Source organism: Capra hircus, chromosome 9 (genome assembly GCF_001704415.2).
Source record: "Capra hircus breed San Clemente chromosome 9, ASM170441v1, whole genome shotgun sequence".
NCBI classification, from domain to species: domain Eukaryota; kingdom Metazoa; phylum Chordata; class Mammalia; order Artiodactyla; family Bovidae; genus Capra; species Capra hircus.
The window spans coordinates 56,597,231-56,623,790 of NC_030816.1; the positions used below are offsets into that span (position 1 = coordinate 56,597,231).

Genomic DNA, 26,560 nt, shown 5'->3' on the forward strand with positions numbered 1-26,560 from the left:
TCCGCTGTTCTAGTTTCTTTACATATTCATATACATTTTAGAACTCATCAATTTCTATGAAAAGGGCTGGTGGGGTTTGGATTGCAGAATTCTGTAGTTTTTGCATTTACAGAGCAGTTGATGGAGAATTGACCTCTGAAACATATTGACTCTTTTGAAAAATGAGTATAGTTTATCTCTCTATTTAGGTCTTATTTCATTTCTTTCAGGAAATGTGGCAGTTATTAGCATTTATGTGTTGCATACACTTTGTTGAATTGTCCCTAACTGTCTCACATTTTATGCTATTAAAAATGATGGTTTTGAATGTCAGTTTCTAGTTGTTATGACTAATATATATAATAGTTGACTTTAAAAACATCTTTTAAAAAATATCTTTTAAAGATATCTTGCTGTTATTATTTTCTTATTGGACACCATTGTACTGACCACATTACTAGATAAATTCAGCAATTTAAAATTTGTTGAGACTTGTTTTATGACTCAGAATATGATGTCCTTTTATAACTGTTTTCTGTACATCAGAGAAAAATGTGTTTGTTGCTATTGTTGGGTGAAGTGTTCTATAATTATCTATGGATACTTAGGTGGATTTGGTTACTAGCATTCAAGTCTTCTCTGTTTCGGGTGAATTTTCCCCTCCTTGTTCTGTCAACTGTAGAAGTGGTCTTGAAATCTCAAACTGTAATTGTGGATTGTCTGTTATACTTTTAGTTCTGTTGGTTTTTGCTTCAGGTACTCTGAAGCTCTTGTTATTAGGTGCATATACATTCATGATTTTTATATCCTGTTGATAAACTTGACTCCGTTATAATTATAAAATGTCCCTCTTTATGGCAGATAATATCCTTCTTTTTGTTTTTCTGACATCTACCTTGTCTGGTATCGATTCTCTAGCTTTCTTTTGATGAGTGTTAGCGTGGTACATCCTTTTCCATCCTTTTACCTTTAACCTTTCTGTTTCTGTATATTTGAAGTAAAATTTTTGTTGACATCATAGTTGATTCATGTTTTCTTATCCAAATGAACAATCTCTGACCTTCTACTGGTGTATTTAGAGCATCTTTTGTTTTATATGATTATCGATATGGGTGAGTTTAAATCATCCACTTTGCTTATTGCTTTCTACTTGTCTCCTTTGCTCTTTGTTCCTTTTTCTTCTCTTTCACCATGTTATTTTATATTAAAAAGTATTAGGATTTCATCTTAGGTTCATTATTAGTTTATTAGTTACGCTTTTTTATTTTTACTTTAGTAGTTGCTCTTGGGTTTTAAAACATATGTCTTTAAGATGGTTTGCCTTCAAATAATATTATTTCTTCTTATCACATTTAACATAAGCACCTTATGACAATTATTTCCATTTCCCCTCTTAGTCTTTGTGCTATTGTTACCATACACTTTATTTCTATGTATTTTATAAATTCCATTTAAAATAGTTATGTCTTTTAAGGAGATTAAGAATGAGGGAAAGCTTTTTTATTTTTATCTGTATATGTACAGGTTTTAGTTCTCATCTTTGAATAGATCCAAATTTCCATCTGGTTGCATTTCCCTCCTGCCTAAAGTTTTTCCTTTAACACTTCTTCTAGTGCTAGTTGGCTGATGACGGATTAATTTAGCATTTACATGTCTGAAAAAGTCTTTCACCCTCACTTTTAAAAGATAGTGTGTCCAGATAAAGAATTCTGGGTTTCCTTTTCTCTTTCTTTTAGTGAAGATGTTGTACTAATGTCCTTTGGTTTGCATTGCTCCTGATGTGTGGGTCTGCTATCATTCTTGTCTTTGTTCTTCTGTATAATGTATCCTTTTTGCTTTGGCTGCTTTTCTGGTTTTTCTTTTAATACTGGTTTTCAGCAGTTTGATCATCATGTTACTTGGTGTGATTTTCTTCACATTTCTTGTACTTGATATTTTCTGAGCTTCTTGATTTTAAGGTTATGGTTTTTATTGCATTTCAAGTATCTGGCCCATTATTTCTATATATATTACATGTTTTTCTTTATATAGATGTGTATTTTGCGCTCCCCTTTCTCTTTCCTTATTAAATTGGCCCACAGTGGCGTTTAATTCCTATTTCTTCACTCTCTGTAATGTGTCCCTTTGTTTCTTGTTGCATTTACCACAGTTCAGGTCCTCATTGTTTCTCTTTTTGTCTGTTGCAAAAACTTGTCTTTATTTCACCCCTCTCCAGTCCTTCTTCTATATTCCACACGGTCTACCACAGTGAGTTTTCTGAAATGTGCTATGCCTAAAACCCTTCAGTGGTTGCCTATTGCCTGTAGAATGCACTTAGACTCCATAGCATGGTCCATAGAGCCCCTCATCCCTCCCTGCTCGGTAGCCTTTTCCCTATACCACCACCACCCCACGGATGGCACTCTGAACTCTTTATGGCAGTCCCACAGAAATGCCTCCAGTTCCCCAGGTGCATTGTGCATTTCCATCTATGTACACACTCATGCCTTTGTTATGAGACCTTTGTGCCTCCCTTAGCTTGTGCCTATAAACACCTCCTCATCAAGTTGACATACCTCCTCTGTGAAGCATAATAACCTTGTCATCCCTTTCCAACTCCTTTGGACCTTGAACATGCTCTGTTGTCTTGAGGTCACTGTTTGTTAGTCATCCTGTAGGCTGACTTATGTGTGGGTAGAGACTATATTGTATTTCTTGTTAAATACTTAGTAATGGCACGCAGCAAGCACTTAGTAAGGTGTTTGAATAGATTGATGATTGGTATTTAGTAGGTATTGAGACCATTCTTCTTAAAATGAATTGAACTCAAATTTAAACATAACACATGTATAAAAAGCACTAACACAATAATTATATTTTGAGAGCCTACTGTGTTACAGGCGCAACGTTAGGCACATTCCATACCTTACCTCTTGTGTTTACAACAGCGGTACAAGGAGTGTTATCCTCATGAGTGGCCCACTCATGGGAAATTTAAGTATGGAGAGATTATGAACAAGGCTGTGCAGATAGAAAATGGCAGAATGGAATTCAAGCTCACGTGTATGTCATATTTTTCCCTCCTTACATGCACATGAGGAGTTCTGCCGTGTCACTGATGATAGTTCTATCATATTTGATGTTACAGACAAAAAAGTCTATCTAAAAGGCTGTTGGTATGTCTGGAAAGAGTTCTTTGGTATACTGTTTGGCCTACAGACATCCAGTGCTTATGTCTTGTCTCATCTGTCATATGGCCATGTGGTGGGCAGTCTTGAGGTAACAAGTCACAGAAATCTTCCCAAGCCATGATATGTGGAGTTTCCTGCAGAGAGGGGTGAAGAGGCTTTAGGTGGTGACTTGGGGAACAGTGGAAGGAAGGAAAGACTCTGGAGGTGCCAGCTGTGCTAACAAAAGTTTCAAGGGGCTCAGAACGCGTAGTCATCATGATAGCTTTGGCTGGGGCCCCATGCCTCCACCCAGTCAGCTGCAGGTCACTGCCTGTTGGACCTTAACTCCTCTTAGGTTCCCTTCAAGGCGACTATTGATTTTTAGCCTAATTGCAATTCACCCCCACCCCTCCAATTTAAAAATGTTGAGTGTAGTGGTCTCAGTATAGTGGTTGAGTGTAAAAATGGAGTGTAGTGGTCTCCAGAAGCTGCAGGGGTTGTCCTTTTGTACATAAATATCATGATTTTAAAATTTATTCTGTACTACTGAATTCAGAATAAAATTTACAGAGGCATGGTTCTTTCCTCTTGGGACTTTATGTTCTAGAAAATAGTTAAACTATGGTTTTGGTGTTTTAATTCTAAAATTTTCTGCTATGTGTGCTGGGGGTGGAGAGCTTTGGTATTTGACAAAAGAAGGGAAATTTTGTTACAGCAACTCTGTTTTCCACATTGTTGGCACATAAGGGTCTGAAGACAGTGTCAGTTTAAATGTGCACTTGGGGACAATTCTTGGCCTGTCCCTCATCTCAGAAGAGTTGCAAGTGGTGTGCAAGGAAGCTAAGTATACCACCTCAACTTTTTGAATAGCCTGTGGATCAGTATTTAGTGTCTCTTTTAGTCTAGGTAGGTGAAAGAAAAGGTAAGCTCAGCTAATAAAAAGAATTTTGCTTCTAAGAAGGATATATTATGCTGCAAATTGAAACAAAGTAGAACTTTTAATGTAGTTGCATTCTCTCCCTTAGGTCTTACATGATGTTGTAATGAAGATTTTTTTGGTTCTTTAAAAAAAAATCTATTAGCATGACTTATTCTTGTCGTGACACACAGGCACCTGGATTTTGGCAGTGGATGGAGGGTAGTGAGGGTTTCTGGAGCCCTTCATGTGATGTCAATTAAGGAATTATTGGGTCAACTCACACATAAAAACGGCTGACCCACATTAATACTGACCTTAAATTATCCCAGTAGATATAATTGCTACTCTCCTTGCTGCCGCAAAAGAGGTCACTTATTTTCTTTTCCATAATCACAAATATAAATTTTATTTAAGTGCTGACTTGTTACCAGAATTTAAAAAACTAAATCTTGGGTGTATACCATGGACTAATGATGTTACAGCTCTTATGGAGAGTGGAATTGCTTACTTCAAGTTTATTAAAAAGTTTCTTAAGTCTGTTCTTTTAGGGAAAGTATTGTATTTGGTGGACTTGATAGCATTTCTCATTTCCTTTCCTTTATATTTTTAGAATTCTCCTAAGAAGTCAATTAAAGATATTTGGGGGAGGATTTCTAAAAAAAAAGAAAAGAGAAAAAACAGTGTCAAAGATTAATCTGTCATTTTAAATAGGTATGATAGTAAATAACTTAGGTAGAACCAGAAAGAATATTTTTGTTGAGAGGTTGTTGCATACATTGGTAATATATTTTATGTGTACTTTTGTTGGAAAATGTTGGTGGTGGTGTTTAGTCTCTAATCATGTCTGATTCTTTGGCAACCCCATGGACTATAGCCCACCAGGCTCCCCTGTCAAGGGGATTGCCCAGGCAGGAATACTGGAGTGGGTTGCCATTTCCTTCTCTAGGAGATCTTACCAACTCAGAGATCAAACCGTCGTCTCCCACATTGAAGGTGGATTCTTTACTGCTGAGCCACCAGGGAAGCCCCTTTGTTGGAATATCAAATGACAAATCGTATACACATTGAACTTCCCATTGTTAGCTAGGCTTCAGGGAAAATGAATGCAGTCATTTATCCTAGAGGTCTCTGTGGGAGACAGATACCTTTTTTCAAGTAGTAGGCAGAAAAAGAACAGAGCATAACTTTATTCCTAAAATGCCTCTTCTGATTAATCTGAATTACGAACCTACAAGTGAAAACACAAATAAGGTCTCACTGGAATGAAGATACACATTTCTTGAATCACTGTATTCTTACAGGGCTCTGTGATGAGCCTTCTGATAGCCTCTTCCCTGGGCTAATGTTGATAGTCTGAGGATGCGTTGTGGAAATCCTAGGTGAGCCAGGGATCCAGGACAGATCTGGAAGATTCAAGTATAAATGTATTTTTGTCAATTGGTTAATTAGTTTGTTATTGTAGATTGTTAATATTTGACTGGATATTTTGGCAGACTGACCAGGTTCATCAGGTGGAGAGGGTGGCGATTTTTCATGCGGATATTTGGATTAATGGAATTCTCTGCACTCAATTTACATTTAATATTAAGTTTAAATTTCTGGCCACTGTGTGCTATCCTTATTGGAAGATAGGAACATTTACAAAGTTTTCCTGCTGCCTGCAAGGACTTTAATCAACTGTTCTCTTGACTGACAGATATTTATTGGACTTTTATTGCATTCAATAAACTGCCGTGGAGTAGCAGAGCAAGAGATAACAGAAAAGTGGGGCATGGTTTCTGCACTCAGGATGTGTCTTTAGCGGAGCAGATAGCTGAATCAGTAGTTGGTGAATGAATACATTGATAAGTAATGCTCCTAATTTGTAATGAAATGTTAAAAGGAAAAGCAGTGGGACTTAGTTTTGTCTTTCTCCTGTATCACCATAGGCTGAAATAGCCAGGTAAATAGTAAGTCCTCTATGCACCCTTGTTGAATGAATGACCAAGCAACCGTGTATTATACATGCAGTCAGAGTTATTGTAATCCAGTGGAAGTTCATCCCTTCTGGCTGGGTTAGCCAAGGAAGGCTTTGTAAAGTAGGGGATTTAGTTACTGAGAAGGAAGGACTGCCTAGAGAAAAGGGATTGTGAAGACATTGCTGAGGAGATGCTGCAAGCAAACAGTGGAAGTGTGCCTGGGGAGGGTGGGGGTGGGGATGTGTGAGGGGGGGTGGGGTCACCAAAAGTAGATTTTGAAAAGCTTTGGATGGCACATTTAAATTTTCCTGCAGACCCAGAGAGATGTTATGGGGAGGGAGGTGGGAGGGGGGGTTCATGTTTGGGAATGCATGTAAGAATTAAAGATTTTAAAATTTAAAAAATAAAAAAATTAATAAAATTAAAAAAAAAAAATTTTCCTGCAGAGACAATGGAGTGTGAAAAGGGATGTTTTAGAAATAGGAATCTAGAGGTGTTATACTAGATGCATTGAAGAGGGGAGACGTTGTAAAAAGCCCTTGGATAAGGCTTGGTGATGAAGTGGATTGATGAGGAAAAGGGAGGAGTTAAAGGTGGTGACATTCTTGTTTTGAGCTTGGTTGACTTGGATAATGTAATAGTTAAGCATGAACGAAAAAAGGAAAATCAGAAGGGAAAATTAACGTTTTATGGGAAGATTTTTCGGTTTTAAATTTCTTAATGTTTAAAATAACAGGGATGCTTCATTGTGGGCTGAGAAAAATCACAGAAGCACAGATCTTTTTGACCTGAGAGGCATCTTGGAGACTGAGTTATCATTAGACTCTAATCCAACCCTGTTATCTTATTGATGATGTATCAGTATGTGATGAGTGATGTTATCTTATAGCCACCTGGGGTCAGAAAGAGCCCCAGGAATGCAGTCTCTGGCTTAGATGCAGAGCACAAACAGGGTGGCAGATGTGGAGTCATTTACAATGTATTGAAGCATACTTAAGAAGTACTCCTTCACTTGAAGTTTGGTTTCCTGTCTTAAATTTGAAGAGCCACTGTAAAATAGTTCCATGTAACACACCTGGAGGTATCTATAAACACTGTAGAATGGTAGAATCCTTTAAATATTAGGCAATGTACTCATTCATTCTTACTAATAAAAAGTCTTATGGTTGTTGTTCAGTCGCTCAGTCATGTCCGACTCTTTGCTTTCTCATGGACTGCAGCACGCCAGGCTTCCCTGTCCTTCACCATCTCCTGGAGCTTACTCAAACTCATGTCCATTGAGTCAGTGATGCCATCCAACCATCTCATCCTCTGTTCCCTTTTTCTCCTGCCTTCAATCTTTCCCAGCATCAGGGTCTTTTCTCATGAGTCAGCTCTTTGCATCAAGTGGCCAAAGTATTAGAGTTTCAGCTTCAGTATCAGTCCTTCCAATGAATATTCAGGATTGATTTCCTTTAGGATTGACTGGTTTGATCTCCTTGATGTCCAAGGAACTCTCAAGAGTCTTCTCTAGCCCCACAGTTCTTGCTCCCAAATGTGGTATTAGTAGTGCCACAGTAATAATAATTTCTTTATCTTTCTCTTAATAATTTGACATATTTATATTTTATAACTCCTGTGTAGATATCACTGAGTTGAAGCTTACTCAATTCTAAGCATATTTTACACTGCAAATATTCTGTCTAGGAATTTTTTAGCATGGCTCTGGAGTGCCATATTGTCACTTTTGAGGAGGCAGCAGTTGCTAAGGCCCTCACTGGTAGTATGTCCAGTTGGACCCATAACCCATCTCTCTTCTCCTTGGATGTTGCTAGGAATGATGGTATCAGCATAATTGGCCTTGGACATGTGTCAAATAGAAGTGGTGGGGCTCAGAAGGAGGGTTTAGGTGCCAGTTCTCACTCTTGGCATATATGCTTTTGTATTCCAATCCCTATTACATATGAGGATAGAAAATAATGTCCATCTTCCTGCTCACACCCTTTGTGTCTGCCTGACCCAGACCCAAGGTTGTAAGTATAACATTGGGCTTTTGGCTTCTGGAGGTCATGGGTGTTATTCCAGAAACTGAGCTGATATTTACTGTGTGAGGATTCTAATTACTTCTTTTTTTCCCAGCCTTATTGAGATATAATTGACATATAACATTATATAAGTTTAAGGTGTTCAGTGGTGATGATTTGATAGCATTATCTATATCTATAAATAAAATGGAATGTTTTCTACAACAAGATTAGTTAACACATCTTTCACTTCACATAATTCTAGTTTTGTTTTTATGTTGAGAACATTAAAACTCTATTCTCATAGCATGTTTCAAGTTTAGGATACAGTATTGTTATCTATAGTCACAATGCTGTACATTAGATCCTAAGAATTATTCATCTTATACTTGAAAGTTTGTTCCCTTTGACCAACATATTTCCCTGCCTCACTGCCCCCTGGAGTGAGGGGCAACCTCCATTCTACTCTCTGTTTCTATAAGTTCAGTGTTTTTAGATTCCATAGGTAAGTGAGGTCATGCAGTATTTGTCCTTCTCTGACTTATTTCACTTAACATAAGGCCTCAAGGTTTATCCATGTCACAAATGGCAGGATTTCTTTCTTGTTAATAGAGATGCACCATGTTTTCTGTATCTGTTCAACTGTTGATGGCCCCTGAGGTTGTTTCCATGTCTCTCTGTCATGAAATATATTACAGTGAACATGGGAGCACAGATACCTCTTCGAGATAGTGATTTCATTTTCTTCAGATATTTACCCAGAAGTGGGATTGCTGGATCATATGATAATTATATTTCTAATTTTTTTATGACTCTTCATACTGTTTTCCATAATAACTGCATCAATTTAACATTTTTACCAGTAGTACGCAAGAGTTCCCTTTTCTCTACATCCTCACCAGCATTTGTTATTTTCTGTTTTTTTCGTAATAACCATTCTGACATGGGTGAAGTGGTACCTTCCTGTAGTTTTGATTTGCCTTTCCCGATGATTAATGATTTTAACACCTTTTCCTATATTTGTTGGCTATTTGCATGTCTTCATTGGAAAAATATTCAGATTTTCTGCCCACTTTTTAATAGGATTGTTTGTATTTTTGTCATGAAGTTTTGAATATGAAATCAGACAGGTGATTTGCAAATATTTTCTCATATTCTGTGTTGCCTCTTCATTTTGTTGATCTCTTTTTTTGTTGTGCACAAGCTTTTTAGTTTGATTTAGTCCCACTTGTGATTTCTGCTTTTGTCACTTGTTCTTCTGATGTCATATTCAAAAACAATCATTGCTAAAACCACTGTCAAGGAGCTTTTCTCTTGTGTTTTCTTCTAGGAGTGTTAAGGTTTCAAGTCTTACATTTAAGTCCTAAATTCATTTTGAATTAATGTTTGTGAATGATGTAAGATAGGGGTCAAATTTCTTTTTTTTTTTTTTTTTGCATGTGGCTATACAGGTTTTCCAACACTACTTATTAAAGAGACTGTTCTTTCCCCATTATGTATTCTTGTATCATTGTCATTGTCAAATATTAGTTGACTGTATATATGTGAATTTATTTCTGGGCTCTTAACTCCATCCCATTGGTCTGTCTGTTTTTACACCACTACCATACTATTTTGAAATCGGAAAGTGTGATGTTTCCAGCTTTATTCTTTCTCATGATTGCTTTGGCCATTTGGGATCCTTTGTGTTTTCATATGAATTTTAGAATTTTTTTTAAATTTCTGTAAATAAATGCCATTGTAATTTTGATAAAGATTGCATTGATCTATAGGTGGCTTTTGGTAGTATGGACATATTAACGATATTCACTCTTCCAATCCATATATATGGGATATTTTTTTCCATTTATTTGTGCCTTCATTTTCTTTGATCAGAGTCTTACAGTTTTTTAGTATATAGATATTTCACTTCCTTGGTTAAATTTATTCCTTAATATTTCATTGTTTCTGCTGCTATTTTATATGGTATTATTTTTAAAATTTCTTTTTCAGATAGTTTGTTGTTCTGTATAGAAATGCAGCTGATTCTTGTATGTTGATTTTGTATCTTCAAACTTTACTGAATTCACTTATTAGGTCTAACAATTTTTAGTATTTTCTGTACACAAGATTATGCTATCAGCAAACAGAGGTGTTTTTCTCTCTGATGTGGATGTCTCTTTTTTTTTTTTTTTTTTCCTTCCCTGATTGCTCTTGCTTGTTCTTCCATTACAATGTGGAATAAGAGTGGTGAGGGTAGGCACTCTTGCCTTGATTCTGATTTTGGAGGGAAAGCTTTCAAACTTTCGCCGTTGAATGTGGTGGGTCTGTCATACATGCCCGTTATTATGTTAAGGTATGTTCCTCCGTGGGCTTCCCAGGTGGCACTAGTGGTAAAGAGCCCCGCCTGCCAGTGCAGGAGCCATTAAAAAAAACCCGGGGGTTCCACCCCTGGGTCGGAAAGATCCCCTGGAGGAGGGCAAGGTAACCCACTCCAGTATTCTTGCCTAGAGAATCCCATGGACAGAGGAGCCTGGCAGGCTATAGTCCATGGGGTCGCAAAGAGTCGGGCATCACTGAAGCGACTTGGCATGCACATACATGTTCCTCCATATCAAGTTTGTTGAGAGTTTTTGTCACGAAGGGATGTTGAATTTTGTCATGTGTGTTTTTTTTTTAACCATGCATTGAAATGATTATGTGATTTTTAACCTTCATGTTAATGTGGTATATCACATTGATTTATTTGCATATGTTGAGCAACTTTTATATCTCAGGGATAAATATCCCTTGATTGTGGTGTATGATCCTTTTAACATACTGTTGTATTTGGTTTGCTAGTATTTTGTTGCGGAGAAGGCAATGGCACCCCACTCCAGTCCTCTTGCCTGGAAAATCCCATGGACGGAGGAGCCTGGTGGGCTGCAGTCCATGGGGTTGCTAAGAGTTGGAAATGACTGAGCGACTTCACTTTGACTTTTCACTTTCATGCATTGGAGAAGGAAATGGCAGCCCACTCCAGTGTTCTTGCCTGGAGAATGCCAGGGACGGGGGAGCCTGGTGGGCTGCTGTCTCTGGGCTCGCACAGAGTCGGACACGACTGAAGTGATTTAGCAACAGCAGCAGCAGCAGCAGCAGCAGCAGTAGTATTTTGTTGAGTTTTTTGCATCCAAATTCATGAGGGTATTTGCCTGCCCTTTTTTTTTTCCTTATAGTATCCTTATGTGACTTTGGTATCAGGGTAATGTTGATCTCATAAAAGAGTTTGGGAATGTTATATCCTCTTTAGTTTTTTTTTTTTTTTCTGGCAGGGTTTGAGAATTGTTATTAATTCTTCTTCTTTAAATGTTTGGTAAAATTTAGCCATGAACCCAGACTGTCCTGGGCTTTTCTTTGTTGCAGGTTTTTGATTACTGATGCAATCTTAAATTTGTTATTGGTCTGTGGAAAGTTGTATGTTTCTAGGTTGTCTTGATTTGTGGCCTACAATTGTTCATAGTAGTCTCTTATGACATTTTTCCCCCCCGCTGTGGTATCAGTTACAGTGTTTCTGCTTTCATTTATAGTTTTGAATTCTCTTTATCTTGGTAAGTCTATTTAAAGATCTGTTCTTTTTTATCTTTTCAAAAAGACAACCCTCTTGTTCCATTGATCTTTTCTACAGTTTTTCTATTCTCTATTTCATTTATTTCTGCTCTGATTTTAATGTTCTTTCTGCTAACTTTGGGCTTAGTTTGTTCTTATTTTTCTAGTTCCTTGGGATATCAAGTTAGGTTGATTACTTGAGATTATTCTTTTTTCTTAATGCAGGCATTTATTACCATAAACTTCCCTTTTAGCTCTGCTTTTGCTGGATGATAAGGTTTGGTATGTTGTGTTTCCATTTTTGTTTGTTTCAAAATATATGTTTTTAATTTCTCTTTTGATTTCATCTTTGATTCGTTGGTTGTTCATGAGTGTTTGTTGAAATTCTACATATTTGTGGATTTTCCAGTTTTCCTCTTGCTGTTGACGTCTAGTTTTCTACCACTATAGTTAGAAAAGATGCCTGGTTTGATTTCAGTTTTTAAACATTTGCTGAGACTCGTTTTGTGACCTAAAAATCTATCCTGGAGAATGTTTCGTATGTGCTTGAGAAGAATGTATATTCTCGTGCTGTTGGATGGAATGTTCTTTATATGTCTCTTGGGTCCATTTGGCCTCAAGTATAGTTCAAGTCCACTGTTTTCTTGTTGATATTCCATCTGAATGATCTATCCATTGTTGAAAGTAGAGTACTAAAATCCCCTACTATTAGTACATTGATGTCTATCACTCCCTTGAGATCTGTTAGCATTGACTTAATGTACTTACTTCTCCCTGTAAGCATCTGCCTACAATGTTAGAAACCTGGGTTCGATCCCTGGGTTAGGAAGATCCTCTGGAGAAGGAAATGGCAACCCATTCCAATACTCTTGCCTGGAAAATCCCATGGACGGAGGAGTATAGTAGGCTACAGTCCATGGGGTCGCAAAGAGTCAGACACGGCTAAGCGACTTCACTTACTCACTTAATGTACTTAGGTGCTTAGATGTCTTTGCCGCTGTCACTCGTCTGCCTTCCTGGGTCCACAGTTCAATGGAAGGAAATGAAGGACTGAATGGGCCTGGGAGGTAAGCCTCTAGTGTTTTTCTTTTACTCAGTTAAGGGAGACAGGAAGGAGGGTGAGTACGAAATGCACAGCTTCGAGCAGATGAGAGCCAGCTCTTTTACAGAAATATGAGAAGATAATTAAACCTTGATCATCACTAGCAGGGAAGCAAAATGACCATAAAATACTAACATCTAGTAATTTACTGTCATAATCCTAATTCTTCTGTTAGAGTTTCCTATTTTTTAAATTGTAGTGATAATTCTGAAATTAAAAACAATACTAGTTTAACATGCTTATTTTAAACTAGTTCCTAGCAGTAGTAACCACCGTTGTCTTCATGGGAGTGCTGAGACTTTGTTAACAACTGTCCAGGCCAAGTATTATAAAATCACTGATCCTGTGTGCTTAGTTAATTAGGAAATCTTGGTTACCTAACATTTGATAGTGGTGAAGTATGAACAGATTCATCTTGCTGGTGATTTCACATGTCTAAGTCTCCTGGTGGTGGGTACATGGACTTTGTAGTAATGATCAGCCTTGGATGAAAGAAAAACAAAAATCCCATGTAGAACTGGGGAACTTCCAGCTTTGCTAGGTAGGGTATTTTTAGACTGGGGCTAATGAACTGCTTTTCAACCTGAAGTCTTCAGGGACAGGCAGTCTGCAAGTAGCAAATGAAAAGCCAAGCCAGTATTCTTGAATTTATAGATCCAGTCTACCAGATTGAAGGCCACTTGCTCTTTGTAACTAACTGAACTAGCTGGCCCCTGCATGCCGAGTTTCTGTGGCAATATGATCTCAGTGACCTCTCTTCTCTGTTGTGGAATGTAGGTGATAAGAATGGAGGTGAGCCTGATGATGCTGAACTGGTAAGGCTCAGTAAGAGGCTGGTGGAGAATGCAGTGCTCAAGGCTGTCCAGCAGTATCTGGAAGAAACACAGAGCAAAAACAAGCCAGGGGATGGGAGCTCTGTGAAAACGGAAGAGGCTGATAGGAATGGCACGGACAGTGACAGCAACAGGAAGTGAGACCCAAATGCAGGCAGGACCCCCTGCGCCGTGAGAAGCACCCCTGCCCTCCTCTGCCGAGTCAGTGGACTGATTCGCATTGTGCTGTCTAAGTGTCCTGTCCAGTCTGTGAAGATTGCCTAATACTTTTCATGATTGACGTGTTTGCATTTCTGAAGCACAACAGAAGAGGAATGGAGAACTGGGACTATCAGAGGAAATCAATTTACGAAGGAAGAATGGCCCAGGTTTCACTTGCCCTCAGCCATGGCTGAGGGAGAGGGGACTTTGGGTTATGCCTTGTGGACTCAAATTAAAGGACATGGAAGAGGCCTTGACATAAATGGAATACTGCCATTTCACTTGCCTAGCAGGGCATTCGACTACCTTATCTGAGGCCAAAACACACACAGAGCTAACAAGTGCTACGATTAAAATGATCACTGTTGAAATTATTACCCATAAGTTGGTCCACAGTGTCTCATGTTTGTCCTATGTGTATTGTTGCTATGCATTATTTACAGTAAATTTGATTCTTGTAAATGATATATTTTGGTGAAATGCAACCTTTTCTATAAAATGTGGGCAGCATTTTAAAGGTTTCTTTTTAACCTTCTTTTGATAAGTCAGTGTGCCATATTTAATGTTTTTCATTGGCATTTGTACATGAAATGTATCATATAATTTTTTTCCCATAGGCCCGAAACCTATTGGAATCCGGGACTTAATTAATGAAGCTTTGTGTCGAGAGAGGATGGGTCTGCAGTCCAAAGTGAAGGAGATAAAAGCACTTTTATTAAAGCCTGAGATTCAGGCCAAAATCAGGAGGGAGCTTTTTGAAGGAAGATTCATTAACAACAGTAATCAAGGAAATGATGTGGATTTCAGTGCAACTTTGACATAAACTCTACATTGCTATCATGATACTAGAGTTTATGATATCTTTCCAGCTCATTAAATAGCTCTTTGGTGAAAACCAAAGAAGTGTTCTGATAGTTTGCACAACAGCAAACCAACATTTGGTAAGGAATGAACAATTTCTTTCCAAAGAAAACTGAATTCTGCACTGTTATTTTTAAGCTAAACTTGTGTTTTAGAATGTTTATCTCTGTAATATCGATTCATTTTATAGAAAAGACTTCTTAATTAGCTGTTGTGAGATGTTCCTTGAGTCCTCACAGATAAAATATACAGACTGTGAAAAATCATTTACTAAAAAAAGCAAAACAAAACAAAATAAAACCCAGTATTTTAAGGGTTATTTGTTTCTTGTTGACATGACTTTTGTTGTTGTTCAATCAAAAAAAGCATTGTTCACATGTATCTATATCTAGTGTTACTTTTAATGAGACTTTGAATGTTTATTGATCACTAGTACTTGAATGAACATTTATAAATGTAATTATTGCAGTCACTGGTTAAGAATGTTTTATAATTTCCATATGTATTATTTTTCAACGATTGAAATGTAGTTTGCTTTTTCATTTCTTACTGAATATTTGGGGTTTTTATTTTCTACTTTTCTGAAGATAAGCTAGCCCATGTCTTATTGTATCCCTTATAATCTGAATTTGCTTGCACTGGTTCATTTTTAAAGAATATTCTTGGAAATTTTCCTTCCCATATGATAATCACTGGTAACAGCTTTTTCTATAATCATTGTAAAATTGCTGCTACTAACAGATCATGATGGAGGGGGAAATTATTAGAGATCAAATATGTAATCGTTTCAAAGATAAAATCCAGTTTACTCATGGATTTTTGCTATTTTTTCACTGGGTAAATTATATTACATTTATTTATAAGTGAGTTTATGCATTTTCATGCCTCTTAATAAATGTATGGTTTTCCCTTGTTGCCTTTCTTCATTTATTTTTTTTCTTCTTAGAATCTGAATATAGTGAAGTCAGAAATAGGGGCTCTGATAGTTTCAGTGGTTTTTAAGACTATTTTGTATTAGATATAGTTGGATAACAATATTGTGATCGTTTCAGGTGTAAAGTAATTCAGTTGTACATATCCATGTGCCTGTTCTTTTTCAGATTCTTTTCTCGCTTAGGTTGTTACGTAACACTGAGCAGAGTTCCCTGTGCTATGCAGTAGGTCCTTGTTCAGTGTTTCTTAACTTTCGTGTTCTTATCCTACTTGCTAAGATAGCACAGTAGTCAGAGCACCTTTAACCTTAGACTTTTAAATCACTCCAAATCAGTCAGCTTCAGAGAGAATATCAACAGAACGTTAAAGGCAACGAAAATCTCAGTAGCATCTCATAAACTGCTCACAGTGGGTCACTCCAGCAATGTCAGCAGCAGAGATAAGAGAGCACGTGCATCCAGATGTGGAGACCTGGGTGCTGGTTCCCGGGAGCCTCTCCGAGGGTGGAGGTTTTATTGTATGTAGACGACTTCCTTGAGTTAACCCTTGAGGTGGGAAGCAAAGATATTTGGGAGCTTGCCTTGTTCTTTAAGAGAGGAAGTCATAAGGAGATACAGTGCCTTATCCAAGGCCACACTGCTGCTAGGCAATTGGACCTGTGCTCGGACCTAGAGCCCCATCTCCACTGTTCAATAACCTGTTAATAGTATTTTAGGAGAGACAGCATGCTAAGTTATTAGTATTTTAGGAGAAGCAGCGCATCTTACAGCATATCTATAGATCTCTTTATCCTCAAGGAGCTACTTCAACACTTCCCAACAATTTGAAAAGCTAAAAAAGTATCCCTTTTGCAATCTGGAGTTACATGACTTTCTACACAACTTACTGTTTTTTAAAATTAAGCATCATACCTCCCAGGTGTTACATACCTGGCCACGAGCCAAGTACTCTAGGCACATTATTATGTTTCTTCCCTTCAGTGACCCTGTTAAGAAGTTACTAGTACTGTTTTACAGGTTAGGAAATTAGGAAAGTGGGGCTCTAAATGGTTAAATGGCTATTTATAAAGCTAATAAAAGGTAGGGCTTAATTTAGACTTGGGTCTATTCTACTTCAAAGCCACGCTGTTTCCACAACGCAGCAGTTCCTCTCTCCACCGAGTACAAGTCATTTCTCAAGTTAAGAATGTGGAACAAAAGGAAGTCATTTTCTTTTGACTAAATCATCTCCCTTGCAGCCCTGAAGTTCTATGAACATAGGAGAGTTGTTAGCTGATGTGATGGAACTGGAGAAAAAAAGCCCAGGTATTTAGTTTAGGGATTAAAGATTATAATAATATAATATTACTAGTGAATTTTTCATTTAATCAGGTTTACAAAGACAATGAAAAGTGTACAATAAAATAAATCTTGTTGTTTCCATTTTAAAAAATCTAAGTATGACATTAATTTCCAAAAATTAAAGTTTGTGATGGGAAATATTCAAAACAACTTTTTCCCCATTTAGTCAGAACTGGAGAAGAATCGTTTGTTGGGTCACCGAGACAGACTGTGTTGTCCTCGATTGGTGTAGTATTTTATATAGCCTTGTCTTCTGACAAGGGGGCTGCGTGGTTGGTGAAAGAGTGTCAGTTTGGTCCAGGAGACAGACTGTGGTCTCTAGACCTGGACTGCACCAACAGTGATTCTCAACAAACCAGTTCCCTTTTCTGAATTGAAACAGTTTGGTGATAGCTGATTTTCGGGGATCCTAGTTTCTCTGTGACGTTATTTTGATGGTATTCATTCTGATGCCATGTCTCAACCAGATGCCCATACGTGAGACCTTCTTGCTTAACGCCATTCTAGTACATCTGTTGTCAACAAGAGATTGAGATTTCTAGAAGGCTTTGTCAGCATCATGTAGGCACAAATTTACTTTTATGACCAGATTCCAACATTTTCTGTCACTGATAAAATAGTAGGCCCTATATGAATATTTTTTAAAATGTCAAAAAAGTAATATTTTCAACAGCAGGACAAGACTCTGCTAGCTTTGAACCTGGTCCTATTTATAGCATAAATAGCCATGACAAACATTGTGTGTTGAAAAGCAGAGACATTACTCTGCCAACAAGTGTTTGTACAGTCAAGGCTAGGATCTTTCCAGCGGTCACATGTGGTTGTGAGAGCTGGATGGTAAAAAAGACAGAGTGCCAAGGAATTGATGCCTTTGAACTGTGGTGCTGGAAAAGACTCCTGAAAGTCCCTTGGACGGCAGGGAGATCGAACCAGTCAATCTTAGAGGAAATCACTGAATTCTCATTGGAAGGACTGATGCTGAAGCTGAAGCTTCAGTATTTTGATCACTTGATGAGAACAGCCGACTCATTGGAAGTCCCTGATGCTGGGAATGATTGAGGGCAGAAGGAGAAGAGGGCATCAGAGGATTAGATGGGTGGATGGCATCACTGATGGAATGGACATGAACTTGGGCAAACTCTGGGATGTGGTGAGGAACAGGGAGAACTGGTGTGTTACAGTCCACGAGGTCACCGAGTCAGACACAACTGGGCGACTGAACAACAGCAACAATAGCATCTTAGATGATTGTTGTATTGCTCTACTTTTTGTTCTAAACTTCAGACCTTTGAAATATACTAGTTATAGCTAGAGCATACTTAAGATTCAAACTATTCCCTCTAAAACCCCAGTGTGCTTCTATGTGTCATGTCAGCAGCCAGATGTTCCCATAAGGAGATAATTAAAACAGTTTTGACTTCATATTCTAGATGTCCTTTCAGACATAAGACTAATACGATGTGTTTGCACCTCTATAGTTGATCACCAATTCATAAACCAGTTACCATGTTAAATATAACAAATTAAAATTTTATTTCTTTATATACTCAAAAACAAACCTATAATATCTCCAAACCTAGTATCAGTTTTATCTTTGAACAAATTGTGGATTCATTCCTGAATTCCAACTTTTCCAGGTATTCATATAAAAAAGAAATAAACCCAGTGTACTTTAAAAAATAGTTTACAAGTCTTTACATGAATTTGATGGCAGCACACATTCTTAACAAGACAGACCCCTAGATTATTCATTCACAGTAAAAATGAATATTAGAACAACTCGCTCTTGAGTCAGTGAATTTAAAATTCACAACAATTCTTTCCTGGAACACTATTTTGGGGCTAAGAAAGCTTGTTTATAAGGTAATTTGAGAGCTGAAGGAAGGTGCTATTATCATCTCTTGTGTAATGTCCTCAAAACTACTTATTTGCAGTCATTAAATGTAACTGATAAATTCAGGCAATTTGGAATTATTTTAAAATGTAAACTGCAATACTCATTGAAAGGTTATGAAGTTCTGTTAAAGCATGAAAGATAGATCCACTAAAACAGAAATTGATTCATTGTTTTTGGGAAACATATGTTGCTTACCCTTTAGTGGTTCAAATAATTTCTGAAAGCCCACTCTTCTATGACACTGCCCTATATATCTATATGTAAAATTCTTTGACCCATCTTTGTTTGCAGTCTCATCCATTTAAGCTGCTTCACTGTTCGGCATGCTTGTTCTTAGGTAACTATATAGTAAACGGGTGCGACGTTTCCAATTACTCCCCACGCTTCCTGCCAAAAACCACATGGGTGCAAAATCACCATGGTTATGTCTTTGAACCAAAGAACATTTACTTCTTTTTTTTTTTTTTTTGCCTTTTTTAACCACAAATATATGATCTCTCCCCATATTTTTTTGGTAAATGTTCACATAATGTATATAAAGTTGAAGGTGAGAGGACCAAAAATACAGACTTACAGTTCGATAGGAATTACAGTGCTGAGGAAAGAAACAGAAGTGATATGTACACACCAGTCCAAGAATTTTCTGATATGCTAATTGAGGTAGGGAAAACAATGACTCTGCAACAGTGGGAGAGACTAAGTATATCTTTTAAGATTCTGGAAGACAGTTTTGGAGGCTATTTTTACCAGGTCCGAGCTTGGGAAATGTCTTTATAGAAGAGGATGTGATGAGGGCTTTTGATAGTTTTGTGGGCATTTCTCACAGTTAGTGACTGCACAGCATCTTTTGAATACCCTTTCTTGTTTGAGGACGCCCCCACCTTGTGATCCCCACTTCTCCAGGGAGAGGTCTGCAGTAGAGCCCAGGAACCCTCCTTCTCAGTCTCTTTATCACTGGGGTTCAGCCATAAGCCTTGGGTTCCACAAAGCAAGAGAGAGACCCTGCGTGCTGCAGGGGTAAAGTCACAATTTGGAGTCCTGTGCCCTATGTAGGTGTCACATGCTGGCAGAGGGTAGAGGCAGGAGTGTTTGCTTGGAGCATCTGACAGTGGAATGGGGCATCTTTCCTGCTACTTGGCCACCCAGCCTGATTCTTTGGACATTCTGGGGATTCTGTGAGTTACTGAATATCCTTTGCTGTAAAATTCCCTTTCCACTTAAACTAACTAACTGATTCTGCTGTTTGCAACTAAAAGTCCTGGCTAATAAAGGCCACACTCCACTAAGTCAGTATTTCAACACAGGGCACGACTTGGCATTTTGAATTGGACATCTCTCCTAGCATGAGACGGGTATTTGTGATGTAAGAAGTTCCCATTCCTGACCCCCAGGGACTAAATGTCAGTAGCAGACTCCAGTTACTGTGACAAATGAACATCCCTGAACATTTCTCAAATCCCCTCCAGATGAGGGCAACATGACCCCCCACTTGGGAAACACACTGTGTACTCTCTCCTAGCAGCATAAAAGAGTTCACATGCTTCCTCTCATGCCCATTCTATCAAGAGGTAATTCAGGTCTTAAAAAGGACGTGCTTACTGGGGCTTTGTACACTATTACATTCCTGGATAGAAGCAGGACAATGAAGCCATCTGCGTGTTTTAAGTGACATGGATCGAAACACCTAGTTGCTGCATGAGAAAAATAGTGAAAGCATCGATTGTGATGATAAAGACACCATTGTTGAATCACCGTTGTGATTCTTTGGGCACACTTAGAGAATGAAAAAAAGGTGACCTCCAAAGTGAAAGCTATGTGGCATGATTAACATATTGTTATCATAAAAAGGCTATTTCTCATTTATTTTATTCAAAAATAAATATTTTGCATAGTATGCTGAAGAGCAAAAGTTTATAATAAATGTAGAGATATTTTAATCAAAGAAATCTGAGAGATATGTTTGAAATATAAAAATATTTTAATATACCAGAAATATTAATTTTCCCTGAGCAGATATGGTAGAAAGATTTCAGCTATAGAATGGGAAAGCACTGTTCCTATAGGGCTCTACTGAAACCTGGAGAAGAGTGGCTTCCTGAGTTAAGTGACACACGTGGAAACACAGAGAAAAGTTCAGTGGAGCATTCAAATCAAAGGAATATAATAAATAGACACAAGAGAATGAATACATTAGCGATAAATTGTGGAGAATTCAAACTTTATGTTTTAAGAGAAATTACTAGTCTTTAGTGCATTCAGAATGTATCTTTAATTTTATGCTAAATAGCTGTTGTAGTTTGTTGTTTACCATAGAGAAGTATTACCCCCCCCCCCCCCCGCCTCCAAATCAGTGAATATCCTAGACCTAATTAGAAGGAAGTGATATAAACAAGAACGGCTCAGCCAGGGGTAGATTATTGCTTCCAATTCTCCTTCCCTGTATCCTTCTCATATGACTGCCTGTTTCATATGGCTTTACAGTGAATCTCACCAAAGGCAGAGTGAATTTCTTTGCCCTATGGATGATACCTTACTTGGCCATATGACTTGCTTTGACCAATGGGATGTATGTGAATATGAAGCAGGCAAAGGCTTGAAATGTGGAGACTTGTGAAGCAAACCTGAACCAGACCTGCAGCCTGGAGCCAAGCCCTGCCAAGTGCAGTCGTGACTAGCAGACCCACCCCTGCAGACAGGTGAGTGAGAACCAGATGCCTGTTGTTCTGTGCCACCTGCTTTTTTTGTTACGCAGCAGTATTGTAGCAAAAGCTAACTCGTGTAGGACCTGCAAGTCAAACTGAAACACCACAACAAACTTGAGCTAAATTGTGCTTTTAAAAGGCAGTAGCATCCAGAGAGGATGTACCATTTGGGGGCTGTATGGATTTCATATTATATAATTTATGGTATTTTCATTTTTAAAAAGATACATAAGATATTTATAATTGCTTTTAAATATTAACAGTGATAAGTTCCACGAGGGATTACAAGTGAAATTACTTCCTAATTTGTGCATTTTAGTAATTTTGCTATCTATTGTTGTTGTTAAGTTGCTAAATTGTATTCAACTCTTTGTGACTCCTTGGACTGTAGCCTGCCAGGCTCCTCTGTCCATGATGTTCTCCAGGCAAGAATAATAGAGATTTTAGTAATTTTACAATCTATATTAAGCATTTATTCTTACAGATAAAATCTTAAATGCTATTTTAAAATAAAACTAATCTATTCAGATATCACACAATTCATTATGTTGCAGCTGTAAGAAATTACTGCCTGAAGATCGCCTTACTCACAAAACTCACCCCATTCACTCATGCATTCACTCACTTTTTGAACATTTCCTCCGGGCCAGATATTGGGCTGGGTGTTCAGTATGCAAAAATATCTATGTTGGAATGATACACAATATGTTGATATAGGTGTATTTATTCCTCTCTATATAATCTCTATTTCCCTCATTTTCAGTAAGACCAAGATTGCCAAAATGTTGGGTTTATTTTATTTTTTCCAACTTTATTGAGAAATAATTGATGACTATAATTAAAGTGCATAATGTAGTGATTTGAATACATATCCATTGTGGAATGATGACCAAGATCAAGAAAATTAGCATATCCCTCAGTTCGCATGTTTAACTTTTTTGTGTGAGAATGCTTAAGATCTAGTCTGATCAAATGTAAAGTATACAATACAGTGTTATTAACTATAATCACCATCCTGTACATTTGATCCTCAGGATTTATTCATCTTGTAACTGCAAGTTTGTATCCTTTGATTTACATCTCCTTGTTTCCTTCTTCCACAACCCCTGGCTACTACCATTCTACTCTTCATTTCTATAAAATCAGCTTAAAAAACAGACTCCACATATACGTGACACCATACAGTATTTGTCTTTCTCTGTTTAGCTCATTTCGGGCTTCCCAGGTGCGCTAGTGGTAAAGAAGTTGTAAGAGACTCAGGTTCAATTCCCTAGGTCTGGAAGATCCCCTGGAGGAGGGCATAGCAGCCCACTCCAGTATTCTTACCTGGAGAATCTCATGGACAGAGGAGCCTGAGGACTACCATCCATGCGCTGCAAAGAGTCAGACAGGACTGAAGCGACTTAGCACACATGCGCACAGGCATTTGGCTTATTTCAGTCAGCAGAATGCTGTCCAGGTTCATGTGTCCTGGCATCATTGGTAACCAGTTACAGGACAAACTGCTTCTCAAAAAAAAAAACCAAACAGTAATTATTTTATTACAATTTCTAGTGATTCTTTTAAAGAAGGAAGAATGAAAGAAAAATTAAGACAAATTGTGGTGAGGCATACCATTTTGGTGTAAAAGAACAAAAATATCCTGTTATGTCTGTATCTTGCTAGTTGTGTATTTTAGAATGGTGGCCACAAAGTGAGAGAAACAAGTGAAACCCAGGAAAATGGGAAAATTGGATGCTTCCCAGCAACCATTAGTTTGATTAAATTCTTTAGGTAAGAGGCTTAGGAACCTCAAGTGATGCTGAATTAACAATGGTGTAGTGATACTGAAAATACTGCTGTAATGACATTCTAATGATGTGAAACAACGCTATAATGATGCTGATTAAAACTCAGCATCATTATAGCAAGGAGAATCTCATTGTATTGCTACAAAATAGGGACTCAAATTACTTCTAAACCAACTAAAAATTTCACAAAATTCACTTTTTTATATGCAGTTTTATAAGTTTTTACCCATACAGATGCTTGTAATGACCACCATAGCCAAGATACTGAGTGATTTTAATATCCCAAAGAATACCTTCCAGCTACCCCTTTCTTCTTAGACTCTCCCTTCACTCCAAACCCCTGGCAATCACGTGGTCTGTTCTCTGTTATTATATTTCTGCCTTTTCAAAATGCCACAGAAGTGAAATCATACAATATGAGTTCGAGATTCCTACCCATTGGAGACTGAGTTCTTTCACTTAGCAAATACAGAAATGTTTCTTATTTTTAAAAGAATGTTTATTTTTGCCAAATACTAGATAAAGGAAGAAGACAAAAAAGACTCAGTTACTGCAGGACTTAAAAGGATAGCATCTTGACATTTTTAAAGAAATGGAGACGTAATTAAGACACTGCAGAAACACTGTTTTCCTTCATATATAAGGAGAGCTTCTGTTTAAAGCAGATGGATTTGGGTTTGCCTTTTCTATTTTGGGCGTGTTCAAATATGTGTCCTCTAGATGCACGATGAAAGAAAATTCCCCTCCCTGCAGCCTCCCTGCAGTCTCTGCATATGGAAACGTAATTATTCAGTGCTTAACTCAATTTTTTATCTGGGCATTTGAACTTATTATATGGCTAGTGAGATAAATCCTTAGCAGCATATTTCCTTGTTCCTTGGAAAACCGCTGACCTTCTAAACTGTCAAAAATTTATTCAGCCCAGGCTGTGTGGCATAGCGCATTTATGTGCAATGCATAATCGAGTTGGATCTATGAGAGGTGAGAGGAGCCATGCTTGTATTTTACTGCCTGTGGGGCATCACCAGCTTCCATCAGTGTGCTTCCACTGCCATTATAAGCAATGCATTTTCTCTGCTGCTGAGCTCTGCTCTTTCATATAATGGAAACCATTATTTATGGAGGAAAGTAATACTGTGGTTTAGAATTCCCATAGAAATGAACATATTTAGCAGATCGAATTCATACATGCTGAGTAAAAGCAGCAACGTCCATTTCCAGCTGTAAACACACACAACGCACACACGCACACATGCATTCATATGTGCTGTGGGAGTTGGGGAGAGGTGACTTTCAGGGAACGATGTACATGGCGAAAGGGTTCGCTATTGTGTTTCTAGCGGTATGCTCCCATAAAGAAGCAGACGTATTGTGAGATGTATAAGACTGGGCTTCCCAGGTGGCGCTAGTGGTAAAGAACTTGCATGCCAATGCAGGAGACATAAGAGATGTGGGTTTGATCCCTGGGTTGGGATGATCCCTTGGAAGAAGGCATGGCAACTCACTCCAGTATTCTTGCCTGAAGAATCTCCATGGACAGAAGAGCCCAGAGGGCTACCGTCCACAGGGTCGCACAGAGTCAGACACAACTGAAGTTTCTTAGCACACATGCACATAAGATGGACTAGAGCCTAGAGAACAGCTATATGAAAATGTAGCCTTGAATGAAGAAATGAAGAAATCTGGCTTTCTTCAGATGGTTAATGTCAGGCCATTTGAATTGCTCATGTTTTCCAGTGAGCTCAGTTCTGTACTTGCTAGGATTTTCTTTAAAATGTATTACAACACACTACACAGGAATTTGTTTTCAGTTTTAATTTTCGATTGCATTTCCTTTGAGGTTGACTGTATGTATTCTCTATTTGTGTTTTAAATGCTTCAATTTGAAATTATGAAATGTTTGTGATCAAGAAGCAAAGTAGTTCAATAACCAAGCAGAACACTGAAATATGATTTCTATTTTTATCTCCAGTGTTGTGCCAAGCAGGCTGGGAAACCCTTCCCTGGTTTGTACTTCATCAAAGACTAAAACATGAGTAGATCATTGTCTGTATCTCATTGGAATATCAGATTGACTACACTTTTTGTGGCTGGGCTACCCTGTTTTGAAATCAGAAAGGTTGTAATGAAAGATCTGTTTTGAGTTGTATAGGTTTGGCTACTATCCAAACAGCAAAAATTGCTTCTTTGTGCTCTCATTACACCTTGAACATACTCTTATAAGCATTGGCTTAACACACCTGTTTCTCCCTCCGGTGTCTTGGAGGCCTTCAATGACAGGGACTTTTCTTTGTAAACACAGAAGTTCAGTAAATATTTTTGAATAAATATTTACATATTGAAAATTATAGTTTTTTTTCCCATTGTTTCTAGACTTAAAAGGCAATATATGATGGCTTTGAAAATGAAAGTTTGTGGATCTAGTCTGCTATAAAAATACTTTTCAGCCTCTTGGGCTCGCATCTAGGTTGCGTTAACATGGCAAAACGCACCAAGAAGGTCGGAATCGTGGGCAAGTACGGGACCCGTTATGGTGCCTCCCTCAGAAAGATGGTGAAGAAAATTGAAATCAGCCAGCACGCCAAGTATACCTGCTCCTTCTGTGGCAAAACCAAGATGAAGAGAAGAGCTGTGGGCATTTGGCATTGTGGTTCCTGCATGAAAACAGTAGCTGGTGGTGCCTGGACCTACAACACCACCTCTGCTGTCACAGTCAAGTCCGCCATCAGAAGACTGAAGGAACTGAAGGACCAGTAGAAGCGCCTCCATCAATAACATTGCTAGCCTGTAATAAATGGGTTAATTTATCTAACAGAAAAAAAAATACTTTTCAATTCATTTTTTGAAGCCAGCGTAACTATGATACCAAAACAAAAGAAAATGCAAGGAGAAAAAAAACACTACAGATGAATATGCCTCATGAACACAAAAATAACAAAAACTTAGCAAATAAAACCTAACTCTGTGTGTGTATGTTTGTGTATTAAGTATAACCAAGTGTAGTTTACATTAAAATTGAAAGGTTGATTTAATATTTGGAAATCAATGTAATTTACCTTGTTAAAATAAGGGAGAAACTGTATGATCATTTCAAGAGACGTAGAAAAAGCACTTGACAGAATTCAACCCTTGCATTATTAAAAAAATTCTCAGTAAGCTAGGAAAAACGAACTTTCTTATAACGGGCACTTATTAAAAAGACGTCACTAACATCATCTTTAATGGTGAAAGATTGAATGCTTTCCCCATAGGGCCAGAAATAAGCATGCCCACACTCAAGATGACATCTGCTCATCTTTGTACTGGGGGTTCTAGCCTATATAGTAGGT

General features: G+C 37.9%; 2 protein-coding genes across 5 annotated transcripts in view; both read left to right on the top strand.

Moving 5' to 3' along the window:
- The window catches only part of AKAP7 (A-kinase anchoring protein 7), a 125,528-nt gene extending 110,046 nt beyond the window's left edge, over positions 1 to 15,482 (top strand). For 3 of the 4 annotated variants that reach the window (XM_018053219.1, XM_018053221.1, XM_018053220.1), the window contains one exon: positions 13,452 to 14,229. In XM_018053219.1, coding sequence (XP_017908708.1) covers positions 13,452 to 13,648 — 197 coding nt within the window. In that variant the 3' untranslated portion in view covers positions 13,649 to 14,229. Of the gene's footprint in view, positions 1 to 13,451; positions 14,230 to 14,325 lie in introns of those variants that run through there. The other variant, XM_018053218.1, reaches the window with a different exon arrangement.
- LOC108636730 (putative 60S ribosomal protein L37a) lies at positions 25,676 to 26,055 on the top strand. The gene has a single exon (XM_018053222.1). It carries the CDS (start codon positions 25,710 to 25,712, stop codon positions 25,986 to 25,988), a length of 279 nt encoding a protein of 92 aa, XP_017908711.1. The 5' UTR covers positions 25,676 to 25,709; the 3' UTR covers positions 25,989 to 26,055.

What these genes read in the sequence shown, in the direction of transcription:
- LOC108636730 (XM_018053222.1), top strand. Translation starts at nt 25,710, where the DNA reads ATGGCAAAACGCACCAAGAAGGTCGGAATCGTGGGCAAGTACGGGACC.